Genomic DNA, 21,307 nt, shown 5'->3' on the forward strand with positions numbered 1-21,307 from the left:
TGACACAAGCTGAGTTGTGTAGTTGACATGCTGGAGGGACAGGGTGTCATCCAGAGGGACCTGGATAAGCTGAAGAGGTGGACCCATGTGAACCTCATGAGGTTCAACAAGGCCAAGTGCAAGGTCCTGCACCTGGGTCGAGGCAGTCCTCATCATCAATACAGGCTGGGAATTGCAATGATAGAGAGCAGCCCCACAGAGAAGGACTTGAGGGTGCTAGTGGATGAGAAAATCAACGTGAGCCAACAAAGCATTCTCACAGCCCAGAAGGCCAATCGTATCCTGGGCTGCATCAAAAGGAGCGTGGCCAGCAGGTCAAGGAAGGTGATTTTACCCCTGTACTCTGCTCTTGTGTGACCCCACTTGGAGTACTGTGTCCAGTTCTGGAGTCCCCAATGTAAGAAGGACATGGAAATGTTGGAACAGGTCCAGAGGAGGGCCACATGTATTAAAAGAGGACAGGCTGAGAGACTTGGGGTTACTCAGCCTGGAGAAAAGAAGGTTCAGAGGAGACCTTATAGCCGCCTTCCAGTACCTGAAGTGGGCCTACAAGGAAGCTGGGAATGGAATTTTTAGAAGAGCATGTAGTGATAGGATATGGGGGAATGGTTTTAAATTGGAAGGGGGTAGATTTAGACCAGATATTATTAAGAAATTCTTCACTACGAGGATGGTGAGGCACTGAAACAGGTTGCCTGGGGAGGTGGTGGCTGCCCACTCCCTGGAAGTGTTCAAGGCCAGGTTGGATTGTTCCCTGAGCAGCCTGGTCTAGTAGAGGTGTCCCTGCCCACGGCAGGGGGAGTTGGAACTTGATGATCTTTAAGGTCCCTTCCAACCCAAATCATTCTATGATTCTATGATTCTATGACTTCCCGTTCTTAGCATTTTGATTACAGAATTCATTGAGATGCAAGATAGATTCAAAACTCATAACGGTGTTTTACTGCTTCATAAAAGAAATGTTGCTTACAGTTCATGCATTAGTAGAGATTCGGGGGATTAACTGATGCTATAACTTCCTGCCCTTTGTGTGCTTTCCTGCAGAGGTTGCACAGCTGGCTTCCTCCATTCTGATGTCCGCAGAATTCTTAATACTCCCCTGCCTGCTTCATTTTTCTGTGGCAGCAGTGTTTATCTCACGTGGACATTTTCAGTGTGTGAGCTGATCGTTTTGATGCTTCTCTTCAGTATTTTCACAGGGAAGCTGACACCCTAAACCTTTCCATGAAAACCACTTTTAAGAAAGCAGTTAAATTAAGGCTCAGATTAACAAAGGGACACTGTTGTTTACAAAAGGGTTTCTAGGCTGTTGATAGGCACCTTGCTTTTAACCAGAACACACACACACACACACACACACACACACACTTCAAGCTCTGCCTACAGATGCTGTCATTTTGGCCAAGCCAGATAACTGCCAACTATTTTCAGCCTAAATCCATTTTGCATCGTGACTCTCCTGAACCTAACCTTTCAGAAGGTCCAAACAAATTGACCTCATTACAGAGGAAGAGTATGAAGGAGAGTTTGTGGGGTGCTAGCGCTACGTTTTACATACTAATGTAAGGGAAGGAGCATGCAGCCAGGAAAGCGAGGGCCTGCTTGCAGATTCCTCTTCAGCCTGTGAAGGTTTGAACCAGCTTCTCTTACTGTTAAAAAAGTATCTGTAACTCTGGCTGCAGGCAGCTTCTTGGTGAGGACGTGCTGCTGTGCACCAAGAATGCACAATTAATGAGGTTAGAAAGACAGGGAGAATAAGCAAGAATGATCGTAACACATGTCATTCATTGAGGAGAGAATGTTCTGGATTTTCTTGCAGAAAGTGCTTTTACTTTTTCCAATTTCCTCCTCCAGTTTGTTGTTCTTCTTCTTCCAAAGAGAATGAGGTTTGGAGTGCTTTTTCTCACCAACATAGTTTCAGTATTCCATTGTCCTCTACTAGGTGGATTTGGGAGCAGGTGGATGGTTTTGAGGTACTTTCTGGATTCCCATACATATGTGAGTTTCCTCCATAGAATCATAGAATCACTTAGGTTGGAAGAGACCTTTAAGATCATTGAGTCCAACCACAGCCTAACCCTGACTAATCCACCTCTAGACTATGTCCCCAAGCACAACAGCTATGTGCCTTTTAAATACCTTCAGGAATGTTGATTCCACCACTTCCCTGGGAAGCCTGTTCTAATACTTGACTACCCTTTCAGTAAAGAAATTCTTCCTGATACCCAACTTAAATCTTCCCTGGTGCAATTTGAAACCTTTTCCTCTCATCCTATTTCTTGTTACCTGAGAGAAGAGACCTCCCACCTCTCTACACCCTCCTTGCATGTAGTTTTAAAGAGTGATAAGGTCTCTCCTCAGCCTTCTTTTCTTAAGACTAAAAAGTCCAGGTTCCCTCAGCTGCTTCTCATAGGACTTCTGTGCCAGACCCTCCACCAGCTTCATTGCCCTTCTCTGGATACGCTCCAGCATCTAAACGTCCTTCTTGTAGTGAGACGTCCTTGTACTGAGAATACCTTCCTTCTGGTATTTGGCTTTTCTGTACATTTATTCCTGTGTCTAAAAGGACCTCTGAGCTCTTCATTGCCTCTCAATTGATGCAACTGCTTATAACTATTGAGTGTCAGTGAACACGCTTCCAAGGTTTCTCTGATGATATTTGCTACCAAGGCTAAAGTGAACAGGCTCAGTTGAATAGTCAGTATATCTTCTCTGTTTTGTAAACATAATGCAGAATCTTTCCTTAAAACTGGATGCCAGAAAGTTTAATGGTTCATAGACTTCTCCTCTTGTCTATTCCTGTGTCAGAACACAGCGGTCAACACAAAAGTTGAATCCTGGGCTAACAGAACTTATCTCAAAACACCTATGTGAGAATTTTCAGCAACATTTTTTCACAGATGCACATGATGTATGAGGCAGACTGCAGCCTGACCAGGTGAAAAGCCCTTCATCTTCCAGGAAGAGAATGAAAGAGACTTTTCTAAACCATAGGATTGGTAGACTTTTGCATTCTTTTTGCTTTTTGCCCATATAATGTCAACATTATCCAGAGAGCAAACTCCCAGTAATGAAGTCTGGGTCTCTCCCCATCCGTCTCACTAAATGCCACTTGGAACAAGCGCCTTTTCATTTGACAATAAAATCAATGAATGAAATATTAGCGGCTTGAACGATATGATGTGCAGAATACATTATGGGAGTTGTTATGTTTCACTGGACAGCAAGTCTTGCCCTTTCTTCCCGTTATCATCAACATATCTACTTAATGAAACTGGCACCTTCTGCTAGTCTCTCACCTCTTTGCTTTTAGATTTTAACTTTTCTGTAACACTTTACAGTCTCTCTGACTCAGGGCTGTGTAATAAAATTCTACACTCTCTGGGTACTATTGGGCTCACATATTTCATCTGTTTGTCTCAATTAAAGCCAGACCTGCACTAACTAAATAATTAAACAACAGAGAGAAGGAGCCTAAGCTGATTTTCGTAACATTTGTTTTTATCCCTTTACTCAGTTGAGACAGCCTTCCTCCTCTGTGCTCTGAGGTTCTCTTCAGATCAGCAGGAATCACTCAGTGCTAAGCGAATAAACAGGAAAAAAAGGGAAATGTCAGTGCTGAGGTGGACTTCAGTTCAATGCCCTAAAACCTCTGGAACTGTCCACAGAGATTGATCTGCAAAAGACTGAAGAATTATTTTTTTTTCTTATTGCTTTTTTCAAGCTTTATTGGATTCTCCATCAGGAGTATTAACCACTTCACTGTCATGCTAACAAAATGTGTCATACATGTAGCAGAGAGCTGAAAACTAATAAACAGTAGCTAATGCTTACAAGTAATCCATGAGACATACCGTCCTATTCAATCTTGGAGCTCAAGGTACAATGTGAGTGGTGGCTTCGTAGTTTCATCTTTGTGCCAATCTTGCCTCTAGTATTGGACAGGGTTATTACATGCTGGCAAAACTGAGTCAGTGCTATGTATGATTTCAAGTTTTATGAGTAGACGCATTTTCAGCAAAAGAACATCTCAACCACTTTGCCCTGTAAATCCAGATGTCTCCAGGGTATGGGTTAAAAGACAAAGGACATAAAGAAAGAATGGTTGTGTTCAAACTTAAGAGCAATTCCCTTCATGTTTATTACATATTTGCAGTGCTCCATCTTTTGCTGACAAAATAACTTGCCACACCATGTCAGGATTTTCCATGCTCTTCTCCAGGTTGTTCTTTTCTTCTTATATGCACATCTGCTATTTAGCTTGGCTGCAGAATCATGCCCTATTTAGAGAGGCTGAAGCTCAGCGAAGAGCTGACCCATCTGTGATTGCAGAGCCAGTCAATATTAGAATGAGGAACAGATCCCAAGACTCTTGAGCTCATCACTAAAGCATGAGGTTTCTGGTATAGCCACTGTTCTGTCATATCAGGCAGAAGCATCTCTTATTCTGTAGGCTCAAGATGCAAAGCAGCAGGTTGTTGCTTGGTATCAAAGCTTCTTCGTATTCCTCAATGTGGACTAATTCTGCTTAGTCACTAGATGTAAACAAACATTTGCCATGTCATCTTACCATCTGATATTCCTGGTATATAAATAATTCTTAGTCATTGTGTTTGAGAGCTCTAAATTGTCTTGAAGCCCACAATTAAAAGGATAAGGTGAGCTGTTTATATAAACGATCAGGATAGTAAGTGCCATTAATAGCATTGGCAAGAAGTGCTAGGGAAGTAGCAGCACCTTGCTGGAATCTGTATGTACTGAGCAGACAACGCCTGCATTTTAATCCTGAGAAATTTGCATAGGCTGGTAAAGCCACATAGCCAAAGGGAAATGCAGAGCTTATTTTTTACTGGAACTGAATCCAACAAAGGGTAAAAATCATGTCAACATACTCGGATTTTAACACTATGTGCAATACCTTGGCAACCTTTTTTACATTAAGTGGGTGACTACAGCCCTTTTCTGCTAATTATGGCATTGAGGTTTTTTTCAGATTTGGTTTGGTTATTTTACTTGTCACCACAAAACCAGTCCTTCTCATTTGATTCATCTTGGGGTTTTTTTCAGCCACTGCTTCCACATCCTGGGATTTCTGTGTTGCTCAGAGAAAGTACTTATGATACACACTTACTGATTTCTTGCCTACAAACAACCCTGGTGTGTCCATTGATTTAGAAGATTTGTTCCTTTTAAATAAAAAGGAAGGGGGTTTAATGTCTTGCTGTTTATATATGATAACTGCCAAAAAGGATATGAAGTAAGAAGCTGTGCACAGTTTCCACGAACAGGCTCTGGAATATTAGAAATCTCTTACCCTCTGTCTCTAATTCATTGCTAATAAACAACAGTTTACTGTTTAAATAACCTCAAACACCAATTACTGAAACATGATGATGTGTAGTGAAGCAGTGGTGTTACCCTCATTTTACAGAAAGAAAGTGAGGAACGAACAGCCAGCTGATAACTTCTGTATACCCTGGTGTGAATCTGAGTTAAGTGCGTTCAGTTAATGGAGGCAGCTTAAGGCTTACATCACTATAGCTGAAATGAACAGCTGCCTGAACACCAAGAGTAAAGTGATGCCCAGAATCCCAAGGGATGTACCCAAAGTAAATCTATGGCAGAGCAGAACATTTTTCCACATTCAGGGATGTGGAAAAAACCTCAGTTATCAGTGGATCCACTCAGCTGCTCAAACGGCGACCTCAGTGGGAAATTCCAAATGGCTACTGGATGGCAGCAGCAGTTCAGGCACTTGGCTACTAAAAAGGATGGTGTTTCTCAGTATGTAAACGCTGTGCTCTTGGTCTCACCAGTCTGGCACCTGTTCACAGATCACCAGTCACGTCCCTGGTGACCTTAGAAATGTCACTCCATCGCCACGTGCCTCAGTTTCCCCTGCTGTAAAGAACTCTCTCCTTTCCTTTGTAAAGCACTGCTGGTGAAAGGCATTGTGTAAGAGATTATTGAACACCTATTGCAGCCTACTGCTCAGCTCCCCATTACTGTGGTGTGTTTCACAGATGGGGTTTCTACCAAAATGTGCACATCAAGACTTATCCCCTTTATTAAATCAGTGTAAGTTGTGACAGGCAGTGTCATGGTGCACAGATGGTTACTTTCAGGCTCTTTACATGCTCCTCAAAGATAGTTTTATTGCATTATCTTTGGCATCAAAAAAGAAGGCATTTTTTGTTCAGTGATCACATATTCCTGCATAGCACAAATTCTAGCCATGGTTTTAATATCTTGTATGTTCCTGCAACACTGAACACAGTCATTTAAAAATATCTTTTCTCTCAGACCACTGCCTGAATATGAGCACTATTGGCTTGGAATTCACTGTGTTCACAAGGACATTGTGCTGATTTCAGAGCAAGAGGTTTTCAATTTTGTAAGAGTGTGGGGTTTTATATTTAATAAATTAAAAATTAAAAAGGAGACTGTGATGAGGAAAAAGCAGTATCAGGGCACACAACCTTTAAGCGGACATTGATAGGAATAAAAAAATGAGGTGTGTAGTCAGGGCAACGAGTGCATCTCACTGACCTCCTGCAGCATGGTTAGGCTACCTGTCACCTGAGAAAGGGGTCATGTCAAATCTCCTGTTGCTGTTAATTAGATGTCATTACTGCTGCTGGGACATTTTGTGCTATAAACAGTGCCATAAAAAACTGAGGTGAGGAAGAACATGCTCCACAGCACGTGAAGCTGGTATGGACATCCCTTATGGTCCAGCTTACAGGTTCACAACTGTTTCACTGGTCAGGCTTATTCTTCCCCTAGACTCCATGCTGGAACACTTCTCCTGCAGTATGTCAGGCATATCCTTTCCTACCAGGTAGAAAATAACATCTTTGACTTCTTAAGTTGCTGGCAACACAGGTGCTGTGTTGTCATGGGTGCACGAAGCCCTGCTGTTGTCAGAGAAGGCCTCAGAAAGTTTTGTTCCAAAGTGAAAGGTTTTTTACTACATTTATGCTCTTGTGCTCTGCTGCTGAGAATCCGTTTCCCTGAAATTCTACAGATGAAAGTGCTGCAAACATTAATAATGCTAGCTTTGCTGGAGTTTGCTGGACTCCTTACTGTCCTCTTCATTTTCTAACAAGCTCCTTGGAGGAGAAAAGATGCGTGAAAACCCAAGATACTCTCTTCTTTTGATTAATTCTTTCATCTTTCCTTATGAAGATGAATCACAGTTCTTTACCCCAACCTCAGTCCAATTCTGTATACTTCCTCCTCTGATCACCTTTTGTGTATGATTATACCTTTTGAATCCTCCCTCCTACCACCTACAAAACACTTGCCACGTTTCTTTCTGTACATACTTGCTGAGTTATTCTTCTCTGACCTGAGTTGCTGTAACTCCTTTGACCCTGGCCACATCCCCACCTCTGAGTATATCCAGAAGTCAGCTGATAACCGTTGTTTTAGATCATTGTTCCAGCATTGCTAGTGTCTTCCTTTAGTCCTTTCACTAGCTTCTTTCTCCTTCAATCCGTCCATCTTGTCTTTCCCTGCCCTTGATGTGCCGTATCTACCTCTGTTTTACTTACCTACCCTCCTTTCTTATCTGGTGTTCAGTGCCTGTCTCCATTCTTCCTCTCCTGGCACCAATGTGCTATCCAACATGATGCTCCTGGGGAACCATCCTCTCCTCTCCTGACACAGTCCTGCAGCATCTTCAGCAAGCTACTCTTCGGCCTCCTTCTCATCCAAGTTGCTTCTTAACAACTGTCCATGCAGTTTTTCTCTATGAGCTGTTAGTCCTCTGAGAAGAACTAACAGCTGTTGGGAAACAGCAACATGTTTGATGCAAATGAGATATCAAATAAAGATTTAAACTTGTGTAGGAGACTTGATTTTTCCACAAGTGAAAGGTAAGTTCTCCACAGTAGAGACTGCCTTTTCCTCTATCTGCCGATCTACAGAACCCACCCTGTCAGTATATATTTATGTAGGTATGTATGTGTGTGTATATACATATACATGTGTGTATGTGTGCATCTGCACATAATGCATGTAGCTGTTATGTGCATACACACCTGTGAAATACATGCACAGTGAAGCTTACAGTCAGCTTGGTGTTCAGTATCCTGCACTGTGCAGGCAGATGAGAAAATGTCATCCTGGGTTTGTGAGGACAGACAGGCTTCTGTTCCAGAGCACGCACAACTTGTCATGGGCATATTTTACATGGGGTTCATGGTGGAGTTTCTAACAAGCTTTCTAGAGGGAAGTGCTGAGAATTTTTGTGCTAGAAATGTATTTTCAGAGGTAACTCAGGGCATTTGTTGCATGGGAAGACAGACTCTTTCTTAGGGATGAGCGAGGACACGGCAGTAAAAGGGAGGATTGAGTTTGGGAGCAGTAAGAAACATGAATTGATATAGACAGAGCAAGAATTGCACAGGACATCAATAGTGAGGATGAAAAGCTTGAACTTCAGTTTCTGATCTTTCAGCAATCTGAAGAGGTGGATGAGTGATGTAGCAGGAGAAGTTAAAAATTTTAGAAGCCATGTATTTTGTAGGAACTGATGGTGCAAGATGGGGGACTGGGAGGCCACAGAGAGGGTGTCGGTCACACAGGCAAAATTTAACATGAAGTGCTACACATTGAACTGGCAACAATCAGCATAAGTACACTTATTTCATTGAAGTCATGCTGATTTATACCAGCTAAGGATGTGGCCTCACACGTTTCAGAAAGGAAAGGTGTCTTATGCAGCCATTTAAAAGATAAATCAGGAGGAGAAGAGGGAAGGGATACTAGTGAAAGGTTTTCACTCCAAGTTGTGCAGAAAATAACCCAGCTTCATTGTACCACGATAAATTCTGCTAGGTCTATGTCCATCAGTCTTAGTACTGGCCAATTTAGAAATGTTCCAGCATTCAGAATATGTCCCTTATCCCCTCTTCCCTCCTGTCACCTTTTTATTCTCTATTTCTGTGTCCCACTTTGGGAGCAGAGCTCTACGGTTCTCCTGATTACTGCCAAGCTTGAATCTTAAACTCTTGTTGAATCCTTCTCCTGTTCTTTAAGCTTGTGCTGAAGACATGCATTGCTTTGGCAATACTTGGCTGTGCCTCCAGCGTTCATGTCTGTGTTAAATTCCTAATGATCTAAACCATGTCTTTTAAAGTAGTTGGAAGTAGCAAGACAGGGTTCTGCTCTGCTCTGCTCTCTTTTAATAACCTCCACAATGTAGAAATTGCTTACTTCTTATGGTTTTAAAGGCTGAAAAATACTTTGCACTTGCTTTTTACTTTGGAGACCCATACCAAATACAACTAAACCTTGCAAACAACCAGGAGAGCTGTACTGAAACAGATTTATCCTGTGATATCAGCTTATCATTTGGCCATGGGCAATCAAAAGGTAGCACCCCACCCCTTCCCACCCCTATAACATGCCTTTTTGTTTCCCTTTCCACAACTGGCCTGATGTCCTAAGGACCACAGATAGTGCACCTCACCCAAAATATTTGCTATGGGCCCTTTGCTGTTTCTGTGATAGCTGTGGAGTCATGTGAAAGACACTGTAAGTCTCTAAGAGAAAGGCAAGAAAAAAAAACAGGCTTCCAGTAAAGGAGATGTTGAAAGTAGCTGTAATAACTATAATTTTTTACTACTGTTATTATTGTTTATAATAGCAAAATAACACAAGGCAAGAGCTGAGGTGAAATCCTTTGTACTAAAGACCCTCGAGAAGATAGAATTCTCTAAAACTGTGAAAAAAGTCAGGGCAGAATATGAAAATATTGTTCACAGGCACTAAGCCTGTACTGGGCACCAAATGAAACTGAACATAAATACAAGCTGATACTTCTTGAGATGTGTCATATGCCAGAAGTGACCAGAAGCTAGGGGACCACTACACAGTGTCACTGTACGGCTGCCCTGTTGTGCTCCACTGCTGCACAGCTGCTACTCCCTGTTGCTGGAGACACTGTACTGTGCTGGATGGGGCTTCAGCATGGCTACATGCAGCTGGTGTTACGCTTTCAGTGCAAACTAACACACAGTTATTACCTTACCCTTTCAATATGTGAGACAGGCAAAATGGGGGGAGGCATAAAAAGTTGTTGTTGTCTCCATTTTCATGAAGGAAGAATCAAACAAGAGGCTGTTACATGACCTGTCCAGTGTTGCCCAAGAAATCAGTATCTGAGCTAGGAGCTGAGAGATTCGGAGTCCCCTTCAGTTCTTCAATTCGAGGTTCCCCTCCATTAGCCACCAGAAATCTATGAAGTGAAAACAGAATTGAAGGCATGGAGCTGACAGGCTCAGAAGTATCTGTTTTTCCATGGAAACCTCTTCCCAGCAACAGCTAAGCTTTTGCAAGGAGGGAAGCACTTCTCATCATGCGGGAGCTGTCGGAGAGCTGCACTGTGCAAAACGCTGTAGCTGTGCAGCTGCCTTCTGGAGGAGCCTCATCCCACTGCCGGGCAGGGTACAGCCCCATTACCAACACTCCAGCTGTAACTCTGCCTGCTTGATAATTTTTCACCATGGTCATGCCAGAATCATAGCCTTGTTTTCTTCTTGTCTGGCTGTTAGTGGTGATGTATGAATAAGTAAGAAAGACAGCTTCATTTTCATAAGCTAACTTGTGCCTGGAGTAGCAGAAAGTGAGAGGAGAGCACTTAATCATGACTGCAGTGCCACAGCAGAAAACAATGACAGAGCTTTTGCTGCTAGTGATAGTATTTTATTATAATAACTCTTAGGAAGAAGAAACAGGCAGCTCAGACTTGCTGAACAATTCAAATTCATTATGGTAGCCACCGTGTTCTCACCTGCTGGAAGAATAACTCACATAACTCTCTTATATTTGCCTGTTACAAAAGGCCATTGTGGCAAGGAGCTCTGGTCTTTCTCCTCAGAAAATCTGAATTCAGATTCACGTATGATGGGAGGTGAAGAAAAATGCTGGTGAATGTTTCCACATTTCCAGCATTCACCTTGCTGGGATGGAAAGAGAGTGGGAAAGGGACAGGTTGGGGCAGATGGATTGTCAGAGAACTGTGGGCAAGGAGAGCCTTCATTGTGCCTGCCTGACCCCATGCATTGCCTTGGCTGGTTATTTCTATAAATTCACAACATGTTTAAAAAACTAAGTAAATTAAATAACTGGTAATGCCTAGATACATTGGACAGATATTCTCACAATAATTCATTAATGTAACAAAAATCAGTGCAAGTTTTTAGTGAAATATTTTTAGTTGTTTAAGCGTGGAAATTAAAAACTTAAGATATTTTTTTTAACTTCCAGATATAGAGAATGATGTGGTACATGCTGTGCCTCTGTATTATGTGTCACAGTGTTTGATATTATTGAAAATGAGGAGGGTTGTACATTTAGATGTGGTTATTTTGATATCTTCCGGTCAAAATATTTGGGGAGTTTTTCGAGAGAATACTTCTGAATTTCTATTTTTATACTGACTCAGACAGAATGAAAACATTTCTTGGAACCATTAATATTTGCTATGCAGCTGAACTGTTTTCCTGATCACTTCTGCCCTAAGCCAAGATCATAGAAACAATGTAAAGGGAAATAAAAATATATTCATCTTTGGCAGCGACAGCAACACTGTTGCAGGCTAGTGTAAGCAGAAGTATAAGTAGAGAAGACACAAGACATATCTTCATAACTTTCTCCAAGGTGGCTTGGGAGACAAGCCATCACATCTGCCCAGTAGGTTTTTAAACACCAGCAAGAGTTACAACACGCCTGACAAGTTGCGTGCACTACGCTAGGACAGCGGGTGAATACCTACGTATTCCCAGGCCCCTGCAAAGGCAGAGTCATGTTAGCTAACACACTTTACTTTGTGTTTGTGACAAGCTAAAAGGACATGTACAGGCAGTTATTCCAGCTCAGTTGATACACAGTAAGTCACATTGTTTGAGCCATGTATCTAAGCCCTAAAGCTTACATGATGTTAATTTCTGCCTTCATCCATGTCCCATATCAAACCTCAAGGAATACTGGTGAGAGCAGGATTTGTTCGCCTGTCTTAAAAAATAAAGGGAAAAAGAAGAAGGAAAAGATCCAACTACAGCAAATACTTGCAAACATAATTTCCTGAGCCTTTTCAGCTTATCTTAGCATGAGAAATAATAACTGAGAAATAAGTATTTCAGGGCTACATTGTCAGAACTGAGATTTTGGGCTGGTAGGTGGGAAAGAAAACTATTAACAAGCAGCAAGGTTTGTTCATTTTTTATTATTCATCAGTTTGAAGGCTGAACTCTGTGGCTTGTTGGGAACTGCATGGGGATAAAATAATGACAGCAGATTGATGCTCCATGGTAAGGAGGTTCAGTATCTGCTTCTTGCAAATGGAATTCTAACATTTCTTTTGATGTTAGTACTACTATCCTGAGAAGGATCTGTGGACTGCTGAGTTGTGAAATGCACTGTTAGACTATGGGCAGAATCACACTCTTCCTGCCAGCTGTGCCAATCCATTCCAGCCTGGCTGCACCGGCATTTTTTATTAGTTTTGGGTGGTTTTTTCCTTATCCTTCACTAGCATTGGTAGTTTCTTATTTGTATTTATTTTACCTCATCTGTAAGGGAGTGGTTATAAAGAACAGGCAGTCTTCCAGCATAAAATCAACAAGTGTTTGTTTAATTTGTAACCTTCGGCCTTTTACGTCGAAGACTTGTTTCAGCTTAATGAGATCCTTTTCACATTTTCTCACAATATGTGACTTGTAGCACCTCCTGTGCTGCCTACCTGGTGTGTTCCACGTGTCTCCCAGGTTGACAGATGCTAAAGTTTATTTCTGGGAACAAATTGTGAGCTGCTTAGAATGCATCTGCCTGTAACTTGTCATTTCCTCCATTCTCTTGTGGATTGCATTTTGTTGATATTACCAGTTTTCAGTTGCACTAATGGGGTGAAAAATGAATTTATATGATACTTTCTGCTCTCCCCCAACTTTTCTACCTTCTTTAAACATGAGCTATGGCATGCAATGTGAAAAAATAAATATGCATAAAGTATATAATATATAATGGAGAATGATAGACATCACTAGAAAATTAGGTCGGCTGAGGACTGACATGTTGTGATTAGGATAGAGTAGGGTGATCCTCAACAGTGGCATCAAGTAGACTTGGTAATCTCTCAAGGCTATTTCTGGATTGATTTCCGTTCGCTCCTTGAATGCTTTCATAATGTTCTGATCTATTTGATATACGCATTGGCCACAGACTGCTGGTCCCACTCTTTGAGAGAGCATTCAAGACCCCTGTGGGGGTTGCTGATGTTCCACTGAGTCACAGATACTGTAATACAGTGTTGCAATCACCTGACCAATCTTAACATCTTCCTAACCAATTTTAAAATGTAATTAATCACATCTGTCTTTATGTCTTGCTTCTACACCCAACCTTGTCTTAGGCCATACTGAAATTTTAGTAATACAGCTTTGTTTCCTACATAAGCAAAATATGATGATTATTTAATGCTTTCAGTGCACTGCTGTGACCATCCACCCAGTTTTATGAGCATAGCTGGGATTTGAGAATGTGCCTTCAGAGCATGGCGCTTAATTGCTTTCTCAAAAGGTTGCAAAATAATTTCCAGTCCCAGTCTTAGTGCCCTCACTGAGCGGGTCCCTCCGTCAAAACACCATTCCCTTTCCTTTCTTTGACTAGAGCCAAATGCAGTTTTCCCTTCCCTCCATCCGCTTTCACCAGAGCATCATTTCAATCACTTCTCTTATTTACATTTTATACAGCACATTTCGGGATAGATAATTAAGTCCTTATCTATACAAACATTCACTTTTCAGTTGATTTTTAAGCAGTGCAAACCTTCTAGACACATTTGATTTGAAACACGTTTTACTCTAGCTGAAGCCAGCTGCTAATCAATGTAAGCTAAACCAAAATAAGCCCATCTAAAACTGAAATCATAATTCCTATGCAGCATTCCACACAGGCTTACCTAAATTACTTTTAAATTACTCTCTTAAATTAAAACAGTGCAACTTTCATATGTAGGTAAACTCTTAGAATCCAATATTTTCCATAGCAAAAGGGATTTCCTTTGTGACTGAGAAAACAATCCCTGAAACTAAGCGGGAGGGGCATGGAAAGAGAATAATTTGTTATACTGAGCCCTGTTCTTCAATTATATTATCTCCATCAGAGTATAAACGGATCTTCATATTAGATGATCATTTTAGCAACACTTTTCACTAGGAGGATTCTCCATCACTGTATTCCAAAATCAAGCAGCATTCAGATTTGTCTGGGTGATACATTTCTGTCAGCGTGACAAAGGTTCCCACAGTGTTTAATTACTCAGACTAGCCAAGGGAGAAGGAGAGAAATGAGCCGTGCAGAGTTTGCTGCGCCAGCCTTCCTGTCTGTTACACACGCAGGCATCTTCCGAGTGCGCAGAAGGACGGCAGCACCCAAACTTCTGTCTTCTGTTCCCACTGGCTGTCCTTCTCCAGATTTTGTGTGTGTTTTCCATCGATTGACTGTCTCTTGTCTCATGATCTGTTTGCAATTTGCTCATTTTCAGGGCAGCAAGTTCTTGGCTTGGTGGAGAACCAGAGTGATTGGTATTTGGGCAACCTTTGGAAGAATCATCGGCCTTGGCCAGCTCTTGGGAGGGGCTACAACACAGGTAGGTCCTGATGATTCTCTCTGAATTCATGTCTGCATTCAGCATGAGAGAATATCAGATGTAGTAACTTGCACCTCCCTTCCTAACCTACTGCAGAATTTGTTATTTCAAGCAGTAAAAATGAGGCAGTATGATGCGTTTTGGAGTTTCTCATTGTGTAGTACTCTGAGGAGAGTATGCTCTTGCTCCGAAAGGTCTTAAGGAGATTGTGTGGCATCTTTTGGGGAAGGACAGAGATTTTCAGCAGTCTGACACACCCTCAGCACCTGTCCTACAAGATTTCTTTCTATGATGAAGCATATGTAGGCCTAGCAAGAGGGAAAGAATAGGAATCAAGGCTTATTTTCTGTAGAGAGGTAAATGGTATCACAGAATGCCAACCCAATAAATATATAACTCCTGCAGGACAGCAACAAGGTCATAATTGTCCTAATAAAATGCAAACTACTGGCCATCAATTCCTGCTGCCATGAAAAAGAAATAAAGGCACTAGATCAGACAATTTATTAGGTTACAAGAGACAGGTCTTCCCACTGATTTGTGTTTGGTATGTGAGAAAACATACCAGGTGCATAAAGAACACACACATACATCTAAATCATTTCGATGACAGGCTTTACATGCTGATGCAGTGAATTGGGTTCCCTCTCTATTTGTAATAAAAAGACAGAACAGATGGTGAAGCCTCCATTTAAAAAGATGAGTCCATTTAAATACCCCTGCACTATCAGGAAATTATTCACCATAGTAGTGGTTTTGCTTCACAGAAATACATTAGATTGAATTAAACTGAGTAACTAGAGAAAGGATTGCAGAAATTGTGGTTGGGTCACCTGTATTTCTATATTCCTTTGTACATTTGGGGGAATCATGCTAGTTTTTGTGAATCTGTATTTCGGCCTCTGCAAAGCATCTCTGTTCTGTGAAAACATTCCAAAGAGTAGGTTAACAGAACACAGACAGACATGGATACAAGACTCTGGCAAAAGAGGTTTGTTCCCTGGTTCTCCATTTGCCAGACCAAAATTTCATATATAAAGGCTTGGGCTGCCCAAGCCCCCACAAAGGCCTGAAACAGAGCTGAGTCTGTCCTGAAACCTGAAAGCTTACATTAGACACAACTAAACTAAACAGTTCTGTTCAGTGTTGCACCACAAAGCAGGTTCTTTTGTTCTGCTGAGTGATGATCACTTCATATATGTACTTTCTTTCTGGTGCATTTTTGCTTTTGCCTTCCTGCTATTTTAATGCTGGCAGAGGGAAATGCGTCACAACCACATAACATTAGAATAACCCAGGAATCTATGGGAATGGTGGGTAGTATCTAAAATGCAATTATGTAAATAGAAATGCTGTAAAGCTTTAATTTAGATTGTCTTAACTTACTGTTCCAAATGTTTTGTAGGGATACCAAATGTCATTATATCACAAAATTCTTCCACTGAAAGCAAAACTAATTTAGTATCTGCAGTCCTTTGCATACATTGCATGTGGTAATTCCTGGTACACATTAATACATCCCTACCAGGTCATGCATAATCCTACCCATGATTTTAGTCTGCTCACGTATTCTTTCTTCAGAAATCACATCTCTAGGTACAAAAACTACTACTTTTTTTTTTTTTTTTTTAGAAAGAAAACCACAAGGTAGATAATCAGTGGAAGATTGACAAGTGATCATAGGAAGTGGAATGATGTTTTTTCAAGTATATGGAACAAGAGGTCACTGAGTGAAACAGTGCAACCTCTGAGAAGTAGCAAACGATGTTATTGACAGAATCAGCATCATTTACTATAATTTTCTTAATTGAATTCATTGTTTGCCTCAGTAATACAGCAGAGATTGGAGGTATAAATCTCTCAAGGAATATGAAATACTGAGTGAAATTTGAGCTTGTTTGATGTGCTCAGTAAATTAAAATAATTGACACTGAACGCAAGCCTGTGGCCAAGGAGGATTCAGAAAACTAAAGGTGGGGGGCAGGAAAGCGAAGCAATAACTAAGCAAAACACTCATGAAAGGCAGTGGGCAAGGAAAGGGAAGACTCAGGAATTCATTCAGGTGCTTAAAGTTGTGCTTACGAATAGTAACAGGGCTCCCAAGCCCGTGAAACTTGAATGAGTTAAACAAAGCTGGATCAGGGGAAGGCTCTCAGACAGACTTTGCTCTTGCTCTTGGGAGAGTCTTTGCTACAGTCCTAGGATACAATCCTAAGGAAAGAGATTTTTACATGAGCCTCTTCAGCCAGACCCAGCCCTAGCAGGTTAGATGCAGAAGCACCCCTCAAAATCAAAATTCTTCCACTGCTTCCTCACAGTTTCTGATGCAAATAATTTATCTTTCAGTTTTAACTTTCTATACCTGAGCCATTCTGGACAACTTACAGGTTGGGGCAGTCCCAGAAGGCAGATACATTAAAGCCAAGGGTGTGTTACTTCCTTCTCCACTAGCTCTTTAAACCCAGTAAGCAAGCGTGTTCTCCTATTCCTGTGTGCCCAGGCCGAATCTTCTGATCGCCAATATAGATTTTCAAGGAAGGATTTTATTTCAGTGTTTTTTATCCTTCGTCCTCATTTGCACAGGGAGAAAATCCAAGTCATGCTTTAATCCATAGTGATACAATTTTAAGAAAATCAGACCAAACTCAAAAGTCAGTCCAGCGACAATTTAGTCAGTGTTTAAAATGTACTTACTTAGAATCATTATTTGAAATAACATTCCCTTCCTCAATGCATTTGAAACACAGTTCTTTATGTACCACAAAGGTACCCAGTTATTTTCTGTACTGGCTGTAAGTTGCTTAATCAAATACTTTTATATCATCCACTTCGTTTTGCTAGTCTACACAGAGATTCACTCTTACAGACTCCCCATACGTTAATTACAGCATACTTTTCTCTCTGTATAATACATATTGTCTTTCACTGACTAAACTGTGCTTTCAAAAGTAGTGCCTGAGCTGAACTATGATTTTTCTCTTTACAGATGTTAAACTGACAGCTCCAGAATTGCACTGTATGGTTTGATGTTCATTTCTGGAGTAACAGTCAGCTTAGTCCTCAGAAAATACCTTGTCAAAGAAATTCTAAACATGAAAGCTTTTAGTACTGTACCTGCCTTATACTTTCCATCGTGGTGGAGAATAGCTTTTAAAAGCAGTTTCTGGTGACTGTTACCATGATTTCAGGCCACTTCCTCAGCTGGTGTGAGTCACCCCAGACTGCTTTAGAGCAGCAGGGCCAACTTACATCAACTGAGGTTGTACTCCACACCTTTAAAATGGAGCTTTCAGATGGATCTGTGCCTGTGATCTGGGTGCTAGGGGAACATTTATAAAAAGTTTGGTCCAGGGGGATTTCAGGCTTCTAGGTTTCAGAAGTTCATCCTGAGGATTTGAGGCACATCTAAAATACACTGCCGCAGTGCAACTGCTAGATAGTGTAAGGAGGTGTCTCAGCAGCTTGAGCTGAAGATTCATACTCCCACACTGAGAGATGTCACTTTACCAGATTTGTGGATTGGGAACAGAAGGGAATGGCTAGCACCTAACAATTACCACGCTCCATGTGCACTGTGCATGATTACTCCCATGTTTGTAATGACTGGAAGAATTAATCTCTTTATTGTTTCCCTGAAATTAAGGACCTATGGAAGATAAATTGGAAGTGGAAAGCTTATGTTATGTCATTTTTGCATAATATTTAACAATTCTGAATAATGAAATACAAGCACAGGGCAGACTGTTTTTATCAAATTGGAGTGGATCATATCTTGTGATCTTCATGGTGATACTGTGCATCTCCAGTGCAGAAAGCAAATGGCCAGTAAAGTAGCAGAAAAAGGGTTGGAGGTGGTCAAGGGACTGCCTGCCGTCCTGCTCCAACAACCACTTTCATCTGAGCTTCACAAGCTTCTGTTCATGACATTATGATAACAGATCTGATGTTAAGATGTGCTGAACACTTTTAGTTTCATCAGACATTTCTAGTTTTCAAAAATCCTCAGTATTGATACTGTAAATATATATCAGCTGCGGCCTATTTCTGGATAGATCTGTTCCCAAAATGCTTTTTTTCCCTCTGGAAGAATCAGAATTCCATGACAGACATCTGAATATAGAAAATATAGCAGTAATTTATGAATTATTTTCCACAGATTTTGACTAAAGTAAGTGTTTTTTCTTTGTGGTGTAAAGAAAGGAGTATAGTGGTTGCTTGAGAGGGAGATTTTTCTGAATTGTCTCAATGACTGAAGAAAACAGAGAACTCACGGTTTATAGACCCTTTCAGTACCCACCACCAGGGCCTGACTCAGTTTACTCATGACCTCCCTAAAAGGCATTGCAATATTCCTACCTCCTAGTACGTAAAACACTGGGACAGGAACTAGTATTGTTAGGTTTGGTTCTAAGTACAAGATCCTTTGCAAAGAGATGAAAATACGTTTTCGTGATTAGAGAGGGGAAAAAAAAGGAAAAAATTAAGTCCTACACCAAATTTTTGTCAAAACAAATTTTGTCAAGACAAAAATTAGCACTTCCTTCACCTCCTCAGAGTCACGTTGTAACAGTTTTTGAATTAGATTATTTCTTCTTTAAGATACCGTGAGCTCATTCAGCAAATATTTTTATCAGTGCAAAGCATGGCAATATGCATGTGCTTTATAACACACAAAGATGCATATGAAGTACAGGTATGAGGCGTGTCACACAGGTTATAGTTTAGGAAGTGCCAACACATTGTTGCTTTTAGGTTTAGCAGGAAATGTCAGTCTGTTTGTGTCAGTCACAGGAAGCTAAAATCATAATTCTGCTCTTGATAACCACATCCCTATCTTATGTTTGCTATAATCTGTGGCTTGCAATTAAAAATAAGGTATCTTAAAACTGACTGTCATCAAAGATTCGCTTCCTTTCCAGGCTTTCTCATGCAGTTTCTAAAGCATGTGATGTACTGAGAACTTGTTTACAGCCCGCTTGACATTTCTGAAATGCAGGTCAATATGTATTTGATTTTGAAAATGGTGCCTCTAGTTTGAGAGGCCTGTTCACATAATAATGGCATTGCTGCAACTGAATTAGTCTTCTGGTCATCGCATTCTCTGAGATACATCCTCTGCTCCTTGGCAATTGAATCTATCAGACCCTGCAATAACTCCCTTTTTTAAAAACACCTGACTTTGAAACATTGAAAACCTTCATCTCCTAAGAACTCCATCATAAAAAAGCCCAATGGGATTCAAACAGTCTATACCAAATTCGAGTTTCCATTGTATTGGAGTAAATAAAATGTATTTCTTTTTACTTGATTAAATTGTCCTAGCTTAGGTTTTTTCACTAGCCTATCCTGAGTTCATAATGTCAACCTCCATGTAATGTACATAAATAGGACATACATATGAACTATTCCAATATAAAGATTTAAAGAACCATTCTAAAGTGTGGTATTTTTAGCTTGATCCAGAGAGTTCTCTATGGGAACATACATAGCTTGGTAAGTAATTATGTTGTCCGGCACTCTGAAATGCCCTCTCTTTATTGTAGAGGGACCATCATTAGCAGGTTAAATTTAGATGAAAGACTTAGACATAAAAGCTTAGTAGAGGCATCCAGGTGCCTAAACTGAGAACAAAAACTTCTATTATATGGCAGAAGAACCCCAGACAAATGCATAGTAATAGTAAAACCAGTATTTTTTCTTCTGAAGTGCAAGTTCACTTTCCAGTTTCTCATTGTTCTCATAAAAGTGATTGTGTAAAGACAGTTCCTTTTTGTAGAGGCAGAAACAGAGGTTTTAGCCATAGTCCCAGAGCAAAGAAAGAGGCATCACAGTTGGACTCCATCTTTGGACTCTAATGGGTAGTCTGGTGCCTGTCAGAGAAAGTAGCAGAGTACCTAAGATGTCTTTCTGTCAGAGCTGTCACCTTTAAGAGAGTGCCAGCAAAAAAACCAGTTGCATTTGGTCATAGTCATCTCATTCTCTTTAGGTGCATTTGGCTACAGAAATCACTATGCTTTAATCATTGTAGTGGTAGCGCACACTAGTTTCAGGCAAACCTTTCTCTTTAAAAAAACATCAAGAGACTTTATACTCCTTGAGTTGGAGATGTTTTGAGAAAGAAGCATCTGCAAAATTGAATGGAGACTGAGATTTCAGAACAATTCTTTCCCTATTCACTTTTGTCTGTCTCTGTGTTCAGGGGCATCCTGACTTTTAACTGTTCCTGCTGTACCACCTCAACCCTCCCTCCTCCACCTGTCTCTGTTGAACTGAGCTCAAGGGAGGACAGGAGCACTGCATTACCCTATATATACAGATAGTTCCTACACTGTTGTTCTCAAGACCTTAGCAGAGATGGTGAAAGAAAAAACTTTCCCAAATAGGAGTGTAGAGTTATAGGCAGTTTAGGCTAGAAAGGATCTCCAGAGGTCTTCTCATTCTTTTCCCACTGAAAGCCCAATCAGGTTGCTCAGTATTTGCCTTCTGTCTTGCTAAAAAATTAAAGTAAAAAATTCCTAATTTGCAATTACAATTTCCTTTGCTGCAATTTGTGTCAGTTACCTCTCATTCTGCCTCTGCACATCTCTTCTAAGAATTTGGCTCCATTAAGTACTTACAGACATCAGTAAGAGATCCCCTTGGCCTTCT

General features: G+C 40.8%; 1 protein-coding gene across 3 annotated transcripts in view; it reads left to right on the forward strand.

Annotated features, from left to right (window-relative positions):
• Positions 1–21,307, forward strand: part of LARGE1 (LARGE xylosyl- and glucuronyltransferase 1) — a gene marked incomplete at both ends in the record, with an annotated part of 196,362 nt that overhangs the window by 119,375 nt on the left and 55,680 nt on the right. For all 3 annotated transcript variants that reach the window (XM_084278402.1, XM_084278404.1, XM_084278403.1), the window contains one exon: positions 14,555–14,659. In XM_084278402.1, the coding sequence (XP_084134528.1) occupies positions 14,555–14,659 (105 nt within the window). The remainder of the gene's footprint in view (positions 1–14,554; positions 14,660–21,307) is intronic.

Source organism: Gallinula chloropus, assembly GCF_964237585.1.
Source record: "Gallinula chloropus genome assembly, chromosome: 1".
In the NCBI taxonomy this organism is placed as follows: domain Eukaryota; kingdom Metazoa; phylum Chordata; class Aves; order Gruiformes; family Rallidae; genus Gallinula; species Gallinula chloropus.